At 48.7% G+C, this 15,971-nt stretch overlaps 1 protein-coding gene across 1 annotated transcript in view; it reads right to left on the bottom strand.

Annotated features, from left to right (window-relative positions):
• The window catches only part of MBOAT2 (membrane bound O-acyltransferase domain containing 2), a 117,501-nt gene extending 103,624 nt beyond the window's left edge, over positions 1–13,877 (bottom strand). Inside the window, exon 1 of the mRNA XM_067703743.1 lies at positions 13,612–13,877. Coding sequence (XP_067559844.1) covers positions 13,612–13,686 — 75 coding nt within the window. The 5' untranslated portion in view covers positions 13,687–13,877. The remainder of the gene's footprint in view (positions 1–13,611) is intronic.
• Positions 13,878–15,971: the final 2,094 nt, after the last annotated feature.

Genomic DNA, 15,971 nt, shown 5'->3' with positions numbered 1-15,971 from the left:
GCAGAAGCCAGAAGGCCATTCACCAGAGACTCCCGTGAGGGTTTCGTTTCACACAAGCAGTTCACACCAAAGGTGCGATGACCATGATCGCTGACATTTACAGAGTGCTTCCTACCCACGAGGCTCAGCAGTGCAGATGAAGCAAGGTCCAGGCCGCTCACACAGAAGCACAGCTCAAATCTAAGCTGATTCCTGAACCCATGGTCTTCACTGCTAGACCCTTAACACACGAAACCCGTGTGCTTTTTAATCAGCTGCATCAGACCCTGCCCATTTCCCCTCTAGTCTCTGCAGCTCAAGGACTCACAAAAAGCCTGGCCATCAATCAATACTTATTCAAAGGGCGAGCCTGCCCTGCTTCCCGCGTTCCCTGCTTCCTTAACTACAAGTCGCACTTCTGCTCTGGGATGCCAGGAAAATTTATCCTTCGAGATTCCGGCTCAGACGTTACCTTGCCCTGACCAATCCAAGCCCGAGTTACGGCTGTTTCTCCCTAGATGATGCCGGCATGGTGGAGCCTGCCCTGCCCTCCCACAGACGAGCCACATTTACTAGCCCTCACCCCACCCGTATCCTTGCTGTGACCTGTGGCCACGTGACAGAGCTCTGGCAAAAGGAAGCACGGTCAAAGTAACGCGTATGTTGCACTTCTGGCCCACACCTGCAGCCACAAGGGTTCTTTCCCCCCTCGTCTGCTGGAGGACTGGAACCTTCTAAGTTCTCAAGGTCTGGCTGCCAGACCAGCAGCAGTAACATCACCTGGGAACCTGTCACACTTGCAAACTCGGACTTAACTGAATCAGAAACTCTGATCATAGGGCCCAGCAACCTGTGTTTTAACCAGTGTTACAGGGGATTCTCATGCAAACTCACGTTTAAGGACCACTGCCCTCAACAAACCAGCCTCAACTGCAATCAGGCGATAAGGCCCCAGGCAGCAGAACAATGTGTTGGAAGGAACACTGGTCTCTGTAGGACCAGGTGACGTGGAACTATCCACCAATCTGGACCATTTACATCAAAACTCATGTGAGAAAACAAGCAGTCTATTACCTTTAAAGGCCCTGACTGGGCTTCCCTGGTGGCGCAGTGGTTGAGAGTCCGCCTGCCGATGCAGGGGACACGGGTTCGTGCCCCGGTCCGGGAAGATCCCACATGCCGCGGAGCGGCTGGGCTCGTGAGCCATGGCCGCTGAGCCTGCGCGTCCGGAGCCTGTGTGCTCCGCAACGCGAGAGGCCACAGCAGTGAGAGGCCCGTGTACCGCAAAAAAAAAAAAAAGGCCCTGACTTATTGTTGGGACGCCCTGCAGCAGCTTTATCCAAGCTAAGTCCACCTGACACACCTTTACATGCTGTGCAGATGTATCAGTCTTTCTCTTCCCTCTAGACTAGAAGCTCAGGAGCCAGACCAGCTCTCACTCATCTTTGCATCCCTCCAGGGCCTAGAAAACCCCTGGCCTATACCAGGTGCTCGATGAACAACAATACCTACTTACCCTTTTCCATCTTTACTGCCAAAATGGTAATTCGTAATCTCTAAAATTATACCAATAAGCCAGCAACTTCCTTTTATAAAAATGTTATAAAAGTAACAACGCTCACTATAGACTAAAACTTTCCTACTCTACGATTCTCAGAATGATGTCCATTTGTCAAAGTCTGTCTTCGGCACTGCTACTACCTCGTTTCCTTGGGTCCCAGCGCGAGAGAAGGCTCTTAATTTTGATCCAGTCCATCTTCCCCGATATATAACTTATACTAATACACACTTGCTTTTCCCTGGCTGAACCTTGCCCTGCTGCTCACTGTTTACTGTCCAACATAAAGATAGCTAATCTCCTTGCTACCCACAGTACTGCCCAGCCAGGGAGCTGGTCTGTACTGACATTCGCCTTCATTTTACAACAGCTGAAAGGTGCGTTTACCAAATCTGGAGTTAGGGACAAAATGGGCAAAAGCAATTTAATATTTCCATTATTTTCCAGAGGTTCCTGCTTTCAATAAAATCAATGTAAGAAGGAAAACGATCCACGACCAGCCCTCTGGCACGATTCTAATCTATTTTGTCTTTGCTGAAATGGTCCCAACATCCTTTTGTCTTTAATATTCCGAGCAGGATTTTTTTCTAAATCGACTCACATGTTTCCTACCAAATGCCACATTCCTAGCAAAGCTATTGCATCAATCATTTCATAGTCCTATGTGCTGAAACTGAGCCTGTGCCAAAAGCCTACTTGGAACAGCATACCTATTTCCCCATTAATTTATATTCCCTATACTTTAAAAGAGAACTCTAACTCTTTAGAAACGAATCCTTCCAATCCATATGGAAAAGTGTAACAAATACCCAACGATACCGACAATACCCCAAAATTCTGTTCTTTGATTTTGACTAGTTGATCAGAATTTCCATTCAAATCTAACGGAAGGCTGAAGCTCAATGCTGTGATGCCAAATATACCAAGATTTTCCTTTACTATGTGGCTTTTAAAATATTTTCCAAGAACAAAAGGAGAAGACGTAACTAGTCTCATACTACAGGAAAGCTACAGGGACCGCATAGAAGGATGACAATCTTAGACTGAGGACACTTAGCCATCCCCAAAGATACTAAATGCCAGCCAAAGGGTACTTCTACCTTGTCCTCTCGGCTCTACGCAGACACCAAAAATCTTCGTCACGTCTATCCTTGGTAAGCAGCTCACATGAACAGCTGTGCCAGTCCCATATTAGAAAAGGCACCCTAACACCTGCAGTGAAACACACTGTAGATTAAAGTTAAACTCCAAAGCCTGAATAGTTATCACAAGATAAAATATGCTGTCCAGAACTCAATGTACACTTTAAAAACCTGAAACATTGGTAGGGGCTTATTGGGCAATCAAGACCTTTCCAAGAGACTTCATTCTCTACTAGCTAGACATTTTTTTTTTAACATCACACCCATAAGATAGCCTTGACCACTTAGGCCAGTTAATAACTGAAATACTGGATCTGCAAAAAGAACAAAACGATAGCGGTGTGAAAGTCCAACCTTCCCACTTTAATGGGATATTAACTTTCAAGATTATTTCTAAGGTGTGACCCTCTCCAAACGACTAGAACTAGTCGGACAAAATTTAACCTGAAATCCTGCTGGCCAGTTTAAGGACGAAATTACTAAGTGATGAAATACAAGAATTACATCTTCAACAATCCCATGACATGGCTCCCAAGCCTTCTGCAGCCCTGACTGTCCTGCTATGGTTATAATCGGGTCTGCCAAGGCTCCTCCGACATCTCAGAAGAGCACAGTGTTCTTCAGATTGGAGTGACCACCACCAACTATAATAGAAACTGCTACCTACTTCCTGATGGCCAATAAGCTAAATCTGGCCTAGCTATGTTTTTTGGGCTCAAAAAAACAGAAGACTTAAGAAAACTTCAGCCAAAATTTTAAAAATCACAAATTTTCACCAAAAACTCCAGAATTCCAGCTTCCCTTGAAAAATCAGCTTTGGTAACCACCAGCAAATGTGAGGGGGGCTTTGCTTTTAGCCTGGGCATGGGATTTTCACGTGGTCATGCTGTCCATATCTCAAAAAATGGCCGCATCTACATTCATATCCATTCATGTTCCCTGCCCGGCAACCTCTAGCCATGTGAATTTGGAATTTATGTTGGCATTAACTACTTCACCTAACCCATGACCTCATCAGGTAACAACATCTTACAGTAAACAGAAACTCCCATGATTTATTCATAAAATTTAATCCTGGTCTCAGGCAAGTCTCCTTCTATACAGTTAACTTCGAGAACTTCACCGCAAGTCTTTACATTTATCTTTGAAATTTGATGTTGTTAAATTAGATACATTCAACTCAATCACTATTCATTGTGCACCCAAAGGACGAGCGGTTTTGAAACTAGTGGTTTTGCAAAAGGCAGAGCCTCTCTCTCCAGTTTTAACAAGGTAAGTATCACCTGAATGTCTTTCATATGCTTAGTTTTACCTATAATCTACCTTAAAAAAGAAACTAAAAGGATTCAGAATTTTTTGTCTGTATAAGCTGGGAGCTATTTATTTTAAAATAACATGTAGGGGCTTCCCTGGTGGCGCAGTGGTTGAGAGTCCGCCTGCCGATGCAGGGGACGCGGGTTCGTGCCCCGGTCCGGGAAGATCCCACATGCCGCGGAGCAGCTGGGCCCGTGAGCCATGGCCGCTGAGCCTGCGCGTCCGGAGCCTGTGCTCCGCAACGGGAGAGGCCACAACAGTGAGAGGCCCACGTACAGCAAAAAAAAAAAAATAAAAAATAAAATAAAATAACATGTAACTGAGTAACTTAAATATGTCTAAAAGTATATATTGTCTACAACTCTGACCTTCCACAGATATCTAGTTTGGCACAGAAAACCTCTAAAAACTAAAAAAGTTTCTATGGGATTATGGCTTAAGACAGAAAGTATGTGGCATCTCCGTCCGATGCCAAGACAGGAGCAAGGCGAGCTGGTCAGAGGCCCAGACGTTCACGGAAGAGGGAGGTCCCTCTAGTTGGCAACTGGGCTGCCCCTGGCTTCCTCACTCCACAAGGACACAGGCCGCCCGGGGAGGATCCCCTGATGACACCTGCTGCTGGCCAAAAGCCAGGCTTCCCCGGAATGGCCAGCTGGGGGACAAGGGGGTGGATCAGCAAGGAGCCCTCTTGCAGGGCCCCGCCCACAGGGCTGTAAGGACAGCACTTTGTTCTTTCTGGAGAAAGACAGTTCTGCACTCTGAAGGCTTTTTTTCTGAATAGCTTGATAACAATGCTGATAGAGCTTCTCTTTCCAGTCACCTCTTATCACCCAACAGTGTAATGACAGTGTAATCGTCTAGCTGGGGATAACTGGTACCTCTCACAGTTATCTTCATTTTCCTTTGAATCCCCAGTCACATTCCTCCAAAATTCTTCAATGCTTTGCACATCTCCTTTTAAGTAACCCTCCTGAGGAAAATAAAAGTCAGCCAGAAAGGTTTACACAGCTTCCTTCTAACCCACGGAGATGTACTGTGCAGCCCTTTACGTAAACACTCACATCAGAGGCACCCCGTAACTCCCGCGGCTGTGCAGCTAGGAGGAAGCACAGCAGTGCCCACACGGAGGGACCGAGTCACAGTGACCTGACCCCGATCTGCGGAGCTCGGCCAGCTGGGGAGCCGAAGGAGCTGCAGAGACAAGGCAGCACCCCATCCAGGGAGGGGACGCCACTGCTGTCCTGACCCCACGACCAGCCTTCCAGCCAGGGAGGGTGTGGGTGTCAACGAAAGACGCTGGAAAAGTGAAGTGTCCCCGGGAAAAGGATCCCTGAGAGCCCCTGGTGCAGGGCTGCTCAGAAGCTGGGCACGGGTACCACCCCAGCCGGGAGCCTCCGCCTGGCCGCCCGGCCAACTCCTCTGGTAGCTGCTGCCTTGAAAAGTGTGAGAACCACTGCATTAAGCTGCAGCCACCTTCTCCTCTGCATCCCGCACGGCCAGCACACTGTCGCCACACGCCGGACCCTCCAATGCCTGCAAAATGCATCACGGCAAACGGGCACTGCACACCCTGATGCACCCGAGGGATGTACACACCGTGTCCTCCACAAGCCCTGGAAAAGCAGCTCGGCAGCTGCGACACCCAGCACAAACTGAGCTCTGTGTGCTCGGCCCTCTGCCGGCAGGACCCCTGATGCCAACCTCAGCCCTGCGGGAGGGGCCCTCACCCGCCCCGGGATACACACCAGGAACCTGCCGCTTAGGAAAGCGCAGTCAGTGCCTGGACCGCCCCGCTAATCAGTGATGAGCGGAACTTTAGCTGGTCTGTGCTCCCGCCACGCGAGCCGCTCACTCCGGACGCCCTCCGTGCCCGGCGGTGCTGAGCGCGAGAGAGGCAAACCTGAGTGAGAGGCCCTGTGCCTGAGGAGTCTACACCCTGGCAGGGAGGCGCGCGAAGTAAGCAAAAGAAATGAAGTGCTGCAGGTGCCATCAGAGTAGGGAAAGCCGAGGCAGCTCCCCCGAGGCCCCGACTGACAAGGGCAAAGGCGGCCAAATCTCCGCCAATCAGCGGGGGCTCTCGGACCGCCACTTCCGAGAGCAAGGACGACACACACCCTTGACAGGCAGCTGTGGAAAGGGGCAAAGACCCCCAACGTGTGCCCCTTACCCCCTCCTGAAAAAGCCAGACCGAGGCGATGCTGGGCTTTTGCTTGGAAGACACAGGAGAGGCTGGGGGAGCCCAGAGCGAAGGACAGAGGTTGAGCAGGACGGCTACCTGTCTATCTTCTCTTCGAGCTGCTTCTGCAGCGCCAGCCTCACTGCAGAACCGCGGCAGAGGTTCGAGGAACAGCTCCTCGAAGGGGCTCCGCCGGGGATGCCCACAGCCTCAGGCAGCAGCATGTACTTACCTACCGCTGGTGCCTGCATTAGACGCGCACAAGTGGCCCCATGGGGAGTGACGCGCCACTGGAAAGGACGGGTCAGATCCTTAAAAGCTTCATCCAGGAGGCATAAGCTTTAGCAGAGTATTGCAAAATACGGGTTTGCCGACCCAAAGGAGTGTGGAGGGGGTTCCAGGCAGAGGAAATAGTTTGATGAAAGGCATGGAGTTAAAAGATAAGGAAACGTATTGGGGGAACTTAACTGGTTCTGCAGGTCCTTCGGGCAGCAGACCAGGACTGCACTTCCAGCCCAGCCACTGCCACATGCATGGGGGCTTCTGGCAATTTCCTGCTCCTCTGGGGAGAGAGTGTGGGTGTGTGAGGGGTGGCCAAAGTAGGGGCAGGGCCCAAATAACAGAAAAGGAGCTGGCAGCCATATTCGGGAGGTTCTAGGCCTCTCCTGTGGGCCAGGGGTTCCCAGAGATAAAGCAGGCCTGAGAATGCGTGGGGCAGGGCCTCTCACAGGGCAGGCCTCTCGGCCCAGAAGGACCCCAAAGTTAGACTTCTGACATTTTCTACACATGAGGTTACACAGGCAGTCACCAGAGATCCAGTGACAGGACTGGAAAGGGACATGGACGTCATTCAGCTGAAAACTGGGGGCCACACCGCCTAGTGTGCACTTACGAATTTTATTCTTCCCGTATATTGTGACTATATTGTCAACAGCACAATTACACTGCATGACCTTTTGGAGATTACAAGTTAATCGGTTAAACGCAAACATTTAAAAAATGCATCACACTTTGATAACCTTTTAGTAATATGGAGAAACTTAAAAAAAATGTGGCCAGGTAGCTCTCTACCTCTGATGGTAGGAGAAGGTGGGTAAGAATGAGCCTGCTTAAAAATGTAGGTTCCCTGGCCCTCGCTGGGTAGCTCTGGGTAGAGCCTGGGAATATATAACAACAATCCCACATGATTTTTGATACAAGTGGTCTCACAGCCACACTTGAAAAAGCACTGCAAAGGGCAGCAGGGAAGCTGGGAAGAGGTTTAAGCAAGAAGTAACTAATCAGTATTACGCAGTTTGCGCTGGATGTGGCTACCAGTGTTGCAGGCAGAAGCCTGATTATAATGGTGTAAGAGTGAGCAGAGATTAGCAAGATGCAACTGTTCTTTCAAAACGTGTGACTGAGAAGAAAGAGACAGAATAAGGATGTGCCTTAAGGGCCTGACAAAAGGTGTTTTATTTGTGTTCATCACGTAGAGAGATGAGTAACACTGTAAAGGACATGTCAGTAATCACAACGTCCTGCACAGGATTTCCACGGCCTCCAGACCCACTCTCCACTGTCCTCTGCGCCCCCAAAGTATCAACTTGCCCTCTGAAGGAGGCACCAGCAGGAAAGAGAGGATGGGAGGGAGTGGGGTATTCATCTCCCCTCACCCCCTCCCTCAAGGCTACCGCAGGCTGGATGGGTCCCTCTTTGGGGGCCACAGCTGCTCCTGACAGGAGCCCCTACAGCTCCCCTCGTGGGGTTCTGACCTCCTTAGGGCTCTGCCCTTCCTTCCTCTGGCCCCTCCAGGCCTAGAGGAGCTGGTCCTGGGAGACCACCCTATTCCTTGCCGATTTCCCTAAACCTGCCCATATCTTAGTAAATGGTTCTTAAAGTCTCCTTGGTTACCTAGTTCAATCTGTCTCCTACCAGAACCCTGCCAGATACATACAACATTAAGCAGAGTGTAAATGCCAGCACAGTGCCAAATCCAAAATGCTACTGTGGTTCAAATACAACAGCAGTCACATCGGATGGGATTCAGGAAAAGATTCATCTGCAAGGTGCACTGGATGCGGGCTTGGAAGAACAGTGAGGCTTCTGATAAGCAAAGGAGGGGGGCACATCATTGCTGCCTATTCAGATCTCCTGAATCCGAATTCTATCTTTCCACACATCAGCTATCCCTCCCCTTTTCCAAACCCTACACGTTTACCAAAGCAGGACCCACGTCATTTATAAAATCATTAAATGATCGCTCTGCTGGGGGCCCTGTTTACAGGTTGTTTTATTTTAAAGAAGTCTTGCCAAGTTCTATCATCGTAGACTCCCACCTGTTAAATCAACTGCAGGCAAAAGCTGTGTGTGAGCTGTTTTGATTATTTCCCTGGAAAGTCAGCCCTGATGGGCCACAGTAAACAGAGACTAGGGTTATTTGTACCTATCGAGGCAGTAATAACACAGGAAGCACTTTTAAAGCAGGGGACAAAGAACTCTTGAACAGTGAGGAAGCAGAAAAACCACTTTTGACTCCAAATTCAAAATGAGATTTTAATCCTACTTTAATCACTGTGTGGGGAATAGGACTGAACCTGAGCCTGATATCTCCCTTCCTAAAAAGGAAGTCCTAGAGATTTAAAATGGAATATATGTGAACAGATGTTAACTTCCCAAAAGAAAAACAGAAGACAAGTTCCAAATATTTCATAATTTGTAAAGAAGAAAGGAACGTGCAGCAGATGTATACTAGGAGCCAGGTACTTTACATAGATTATGTATTTTAATCTCCACAATAATCTACAAATAGCTACTATTTATTATCTTTATTTTATAGGTGAGGAAACTGGGCCTTAAAGAAATATACAGTAATTTGCCAACGAGCACAAGGCTGGCAGAATCTGGTTCCAAGTCAGTCATCACCACGGCATGACTACTTCCTACCGATGAAGGGAAACAGACACAGGGAAACCGACATGGACTACAGTTTAGGCCACGCGGTCCTTTGCCTCACTGCCTCAGATTAACCACAGAGGCAGTTTCAACTTCAAAATTTATTAGCCCCTTTTCCTCCCCTGAGTTCATATTTATATTCCCTCCAACTCGGTCCAAAAAGAATTTGAGGCAGCTTGATGAAACAAACACAGAATCAGGGAATTTTAAAACTAAGTGCAACACACATTTTACACAGGGGGAAACTCATTTATGTAAAGTGACATTTCTAAAATTAGTTAACTGACAGGGCCCAAAATACAGATTCAAGATTCTCAGGCCCATATGCCTTCCTGATGAAAAGGAATCTTCCACAGCAGATTGCCTCAGTACGGCAGGGCTCTCAGTATGAAGGCCGAGGCTCATTACGGCTGTAAAAGTAGACAGGTGCGACAAGTGAGTTAGATACTTGTGTCCAAAACCTAAAGCATTCAAATGGCAACTTTAAAATAAAACACACCTTTGATTTTCTTGTTTGGTTGCCATTCACCTTCTGCTCCTAAAAGTCATTATCTTCAAAAGGCTCAAAACTGAGAACGTCATTTATTTCTTCATCTATACAACAGGGTTCATCACAACACAGAATTGTAAGAGGATTAAAGCAGTTAATGTTCTAAACTATTCTTTTCCCTAATATATTATTTCACTTCATTGGTTGTCTACATGGCATGGGGCGGGGTAGAATATACAGCAACCCGCCAATCAACGAAATGGCCAAAAAGCAGGAAACGAGGATTCTCCCTCTGTACACACATGGCTTTCCCCACTCCAGCCATCACCACCAGCACTTCAGTGTTGGGAAAGCTCTTCCTCTCCACCCTGTCCTCCAAAAATACACTGGCAACCTGCATCTAAAACACGGATCTGTCAAAATGATTTGCCACGTGTTCAGAATAGAAATTAAAATGGACCTTTTACTCAAATGCTTAATACCATATGTACATACGTACCTGAAGCTAAAACACTTCAGGACTTGAATTTTATCTGACTTCATAAGGTGTTGTGAGGACGCAGGAAAATAATATAACGCATGTGAAAAAGATTTGAAAACTGTAAGATGTGACCCGTGATAATTATTACCTGACTTGGCAGGATTGGTTACAACAGCTGGTCCTTCTTCCTCCCTCCTCCAAACCTTTCCGAGTATCTCAAGTCTCCCTCTTGCCCCCTCTCCCCACCCCAAAAAGTTCAGCATGTCATCTCTAAAACAAGGACCCTGTCCCCAAACAGGACTGTTCGATGAGGTCAGTCTCATCCCTCACTGGCTGTCGGCCAAGTATGCCATCCTGGACATCATGTCACCAGGGAATCTTACTCCAATTTCATAGTAATTACAGCGTCAAGGGAAATAAGGAAAGAAAAATGGTTTGACAGGAAAGGAAAGGAAGGGTAAAGAGAGGGAGGAAGGAGAGGGCTAGAGAGCCCCTCAGTCTGATAACTCAGAAGTGAGGTAAGTCAAATGCAATAGAACATATATGTTCAGGTTAAAAAACAAAAACAAAAAACCTCTTTAAAAAATAGGTTGATCTGGACACAATTATTCTCCCTTGTTTGGTATTCATGTTGGGGTTTTTAAAAAAATTCACCACATAGCCAACTAATAAAGAATACGGTTCTGTTCAATGACATCTGATGTCTTCTCGATAGCACGTTTGGCCCTTGTCTCTCCCTCAGTCCAAATCCCCACAGATATTCCTTTAATGATAACTAACCACCCTAGAAATAAAGTCGCCTGGAATGCAAGGCCTAGAAAGGGGAAACATCAGATGCTAAATATTTCTCACCTTAAAGCATCATCGAACCTCACTCAATACCAGATTTTATATTTTTATTTAAATGTAAGACCTACTGAACAAATACTACGGTTACCTCAAGGTCACTCTGGAATTCTCAGAAAAGATGAAAGAATCCAGGAGCCTAAGGCAGGCAAGATCTTTTGTCCCTGTTCCTTGCCTGGTCTTTACTGCAACATATTTCATCCTTTCTCTCCTACCTGACCCTGCAACCTGCATTCTTCTATTCCATACATACCAGTACTTTCTATCATTTCGTAAATTCCACACTCACTCTAGTAAAAAAGTTTAACTATTTTCTGGCTCTAAGGTCCTTTTCTTCCTCTGACATCAAATAACTGCTTTTATAATTTCCTAAATTTTCAAAACACTGTTAATTAGTGTATACCAAATTAACACACTAAAAAGTTATATTTTCACACTTTTCATCTCCTGATTTGTCTTCTTCCTGTTGAATCACTCTATTTGATTACAACTAGTTCTTAGGCTTTCTCTCAACTGGGACCCAGTTATTTACATGTAACCAAAGTTAATTTCTATTTTGCTCAACTTCAAAATACTGGCTCAGCGACTACTTTTTCATCCAATTTTACTAAATGATTTTTCAGTTATTCCAAGTGCTTTATCAGCAAAAAAGTCAATTCTTCGGTGCTTCAGAGAAACAGTTTATTATTACCATAAAAAGTTAAGGCTTGTGTGGTATTAATCCAATATTCTTAAGACTTGCTAAGAGAAAACAACCCAAAATACAAGTGGCTATGCAAATTCAGAATGCTCTCAAGAGAACAAAGGTGTCCAAGGTACCAAATCAAAACCTGTAGATAATAAAGGAGGAAAGTCAAAATTTTAAGTCCTGTCCCCTTCCCTTGATTCTCCTGCTTATGTCAGCACTAAAAAGAACCCGCTCCGGATTGCTGAGATTTTTAAATGAGTTTATTATATTAAATCACTTTTAAAGTCACAGGCATTATACAAATTAGAAGCCATGAGCGCAGTAGAGAAAATATTTCATCGTGATGGGGAGAGAGAAAATGAAACAGAGAGCAAGAGGGAGAAAGAGAGCATAATCCTGTTCCCTAAGGTAAGTGAAAAGCTATAGGCCTATCTCTCTTGCTCTCATTGGCAAAACAATTTTTAAACAGATACCTACCCTGCATTTGCTGATACCTTGGCAGCAACCTACTTAAGTCAAGGAGGGTTGTAATGCACTAAAAGGCCGTACACTGTGCTTCACTTCAGAAAAGTGAGAATTCTCCACAGGGCTGAGAAGACGAAACGCCGTAGGTTCTGATCAGTTTACTAATAAACAGAGAAGACTACTTTCTTATAGTACGCGATTAATTTCACTAGTGGCACTTGAATCTATTAGCAAGATTCACATTGTAACTGTAGTTCAAGATGCATGGGGGATAGGTATTTACTAAGAACCAACAGCTATTACTGAACTCTAAGTAAGGAATTCAGATCTGAACAGAGGTAGAATTTTTTTATACTCATTGAACATACTTCTATTTAACTTTTTAAAACACTGAAGCACAAAGCACTTAGTGTCATAACGTTAGACACAGGGGTCGTTTCCCGTCTTGCTGCTATGAAACAGAGTCTGGACACAGAGGAATCCAGTATTATAAATGAAATCCCTGATGACATCAATGACAGCAACACATTCGGGCGGACAGTGAACCCGGATCCCTTGGAAAGTGCAAACACTTCTAGATCAAGTCCACTTGAAATAATTTTAAGGAAAATTTTCAGTGAACTACCTCTAGCCTGGGGCTAAAGCAATTATCTCTGCCCCACCAACTACCCTAAATGTCACTCTGACAAATACTCCCAAATTTTCTTTTCTGAATAAAAATGGCGCTGCTTTTCCCACACAATCCTGTTTATATCTCAGTAACCCTTAGGCCCTTCATGCAAACTCAAAGTGAGGAATTAGATGTCACTCTTCCCTACACTGTGTCAAATGCTTTTGGGGGGGGGCGGGGGAAAAGGTGTTTCCATCTACAAGGTTGCCACTTTCTCCGCTAGACACCCTGGGATCATTAACTCAGTTTGCCTTTTCTTCCTAACCCCTGCCTGCCTTGCCCCAAACTGTTGCCTCTCTCTCTTGAATACGCCGCACTTCCACGCAAACTGTCCCAAAGAGCCGGTCGCCGACCCCGGAGCTGGCCTCCTCCACGCCACACACACACGTCGTGTCCAGCGCACCGTCCACCTAGGCACGTCCATCCTTTCCCCGTGGAGTATCGGGTGCCACGCGCGCAGGGCACAGACACCCCGGCTCCCCCAAAGCACAGCCTTTCCACGCACTGTCTACACCCGTGCCCACACGCACTGGAAGCGGCTTCGGGACTCCGATCGCCGACTACGCGGTGCACGCACGCCCCGGGTCGGGCGCTGCTGTGGCAGGGAGCAGGGCCAAGCATGCACGCGCGCACGTCGGTGCCCGGAGCCCCCGCGGGCTGCCCGGGCGGGGTGGGGGCTGGGTGGGCAGCTGGGGGCGGGGGGACAGCGGGCGCCAGGCAGCGAGCGGACAATAACAAGCGGGTCGCCTCCTCCCTTCGCCCCCGCCCCAGCCCGCGCCCCGGGTCCCGGGTCCCGGCTTCCGCGCGATGGCACACGGCCGCGGAGGGGGCGGCGAGGGCGCGGTGCCAGCGGGGCCGCCTCGGGTACCTGGTCGATGGGCAGCTGCACGGCGTTGCTGAGGGGCTGCAGCAGGGTGGAGCCCGTGGTGCTGGTGGTGGCCATGGCCTGCCTGGCGCTCCGGCCGCCCGCGCCGCTCGCCCGCGACTGAGCCGGGCGACGCCGAGGACGGGGAAGCGACCGGCGCGCCTGCCCCTGGCCGCCCGCGGTCGGAGCGCGCGGGGCGGGGCCGGGGAGGGGCCGGGGGCGGTGACCCGCTCGGCCCTCCTTCCGCGCCCCCACGCCCCCACCGCGCCCCCGCGTCCCCGCGTCCCGCGTCCCCGCCCGCGCCCCCAACCGCCTGCGCCCGCCCCGCCCCCTGACTTCCAGCAGCTTCCAACCGCCCCCTCCCCACCTCGCGCGCCCTCGCGCCAGACAGCCCCGCGGCCCAATCGCGGAGCGGCGCCCCGACGCCCGCAGCCAATCAGAAGGCGCAGGCAGCGCCCCGCCTCCATCCCAGGCCCCGGCCCGGGGGACTAGGGGCTGTCTGGCCACAGTGGGCGGGCGGCTCGCGGGGATTGCTCTTCGGTGCCAGCGGGGGGGGATCTCCGCCTCCTCATCCCCTTATTCCTCCTCCCTGCCCGAGGTCGGCGGCCAGCCCACCCCTCTCTAGGAGGAGCGGTGGACGACAAAGGGGAACGGGTTGGCTGCCAGACGAACGGGCGACGTGCGGGGCGCCGTCGAGCCAACGCTGGGGGAAATTGGGAACAAAGCTGGGGGCCGGGAGGAGGAGGGCAACAAACCAAAAAAGTGACCTAGATAAGAAGTCCCTTTGTCTTCAGGATTGCTGTGGAAAAGCGCAAACTTGAGTTCAGTTCCGGTTGTGTGTGCCTTTCGGTCACCCTAAAGCCCACCTGGGCCTGGCGGGCTGCGACCGGTCCAGTTCGACGCCGCGATGGCGCCCGCCCCAGGGAGGGAGGCAGTTCTCACCTGTGCCTGCGGCGCGTGTGTGTGTGTGTGTGTGTGTGTGTGTGTGTGTGTGTGTCCCCTTAACTGCCCGGCCTCTGCCGTCTTCCTCAGAATGAAGGCTGTGTCTCAGCAACTCGTCACCCCTAAGTCGCCAGCTCCCCCTGACTCTTCCATTGTGCTGTTTCCACGTACCTTCGGTGTGAGGTGGTGTGTGTGTGATGTGTATGTCACATCTATTTGTCGAAACTCCGTGAAAATAAGCCATTTGAGTTCCTTGAAAATGCAAGCGTCGACTTTGTGGAGAAGATTTCAGACGAGGAGGAACGCTGGAGGAGAGCATCAGGAGAGCTCAAAATCCAAGGAGTTAAGCGTGTGAAATTTTTGGTAGAAACAACTAATGGTTAATGAGAGTTCAGCCGCATGCTTTAATTGCTGCGTTAGAAGTGTAATAAATCATTTAATCCCCACACCAACCACATGAGGGTGGTACTGTTACCACCCTCAACCAAAGAAACTGAGTCACAGAGAAGTAACTTGCCCAAGAGAGCACAGCTAATAAATAGAGACAGGGCTGGGATCCAAGACATGTGCCTTCAGAGTTTTTCTTAATTGCTAGGCCCTCTTCTTCCTCACACGTAAACCCAGTCCAGAAATTTTCATCAGCTGTCAGGTGTGCCATTTACTTGATAACTACTGTAGAGTCTTGGATGATGAGACAGCACAGATTTATATACTTGAGCTTCAGTAAATCACTCTCCTGGAACTTAGTTATCTCTCTGAAAAGGAGGTGGTTGAACTAATTGGTTCAATTCCTTCCTGCCCAACTTTCTTTGCTTGGTTAACTTAATCCTAACAACCAAGCTGAATGAGGGATAGAAGGAAGAATCAAAAAGCCAGGACCTGGGGCTTCCCTGCTGGCGCAGTGGTTGAGAGTCTGCCTGCCAATACAGGGAACGCGGGTTCGTGCCCCGGTCCGGGAAGATCCCACATGCCGCGGAGCAGCTGGGCCCATGAGCCATGGCTGCTGAGCCTGCGCGTCCGGAGCCTGTGCTCCGCAACGGGAGAGGCCACAACAGTAAGAAGCCCACGTACCGCACAAAAAAAAAAAAAAAAAAAAAAGCACCTTCATTCTTCTTGGAGTAGTGATTCAGAGGGAGTTGTAATCAATTAGAGGCCAAACCTGCTCAATGGGCTGCTGATTCAAACATATTATCCCCCAAATCTGGAGCCCTCTATTAATCTCAGAAAAATTTTTCTTTCCTTTCCTCCACTTTGGAGAAGTGTAGAGAAAGCATACAGGTGGCTGAGCAAAAAACTTAAAAAGTGGGTGTTGGGAACATACTGCAACCTAAAGCAGCATAAAGATACAATCTCAGGTCTAGAACAAGGTATGTCTATGAAAAGGAGTTTCCTTAGACTGAACTTTTATTTTAGTAGGACTT

This window comes from Pseudorca crassidens, chromosome 14 (genome assembly GCF_039906515.1).
Source record: "Pseudorca crassidens isolate mPseCra1 chromosome 14, mPseCra1.hap1, whole genome shotgun sequence".
In the NCBI taxonomy this organism is placed as follows: Eukaryota; Metazoa; Chordata; class Mammalia; order Artiodactyla; family Delphinidae; genus Pseudorca; species Pseudorca crassidens.
Note: the sequence above shows the minus strand (reverse complement) of the source record. Positions and strands in the feature narration are given on the sequence as shown.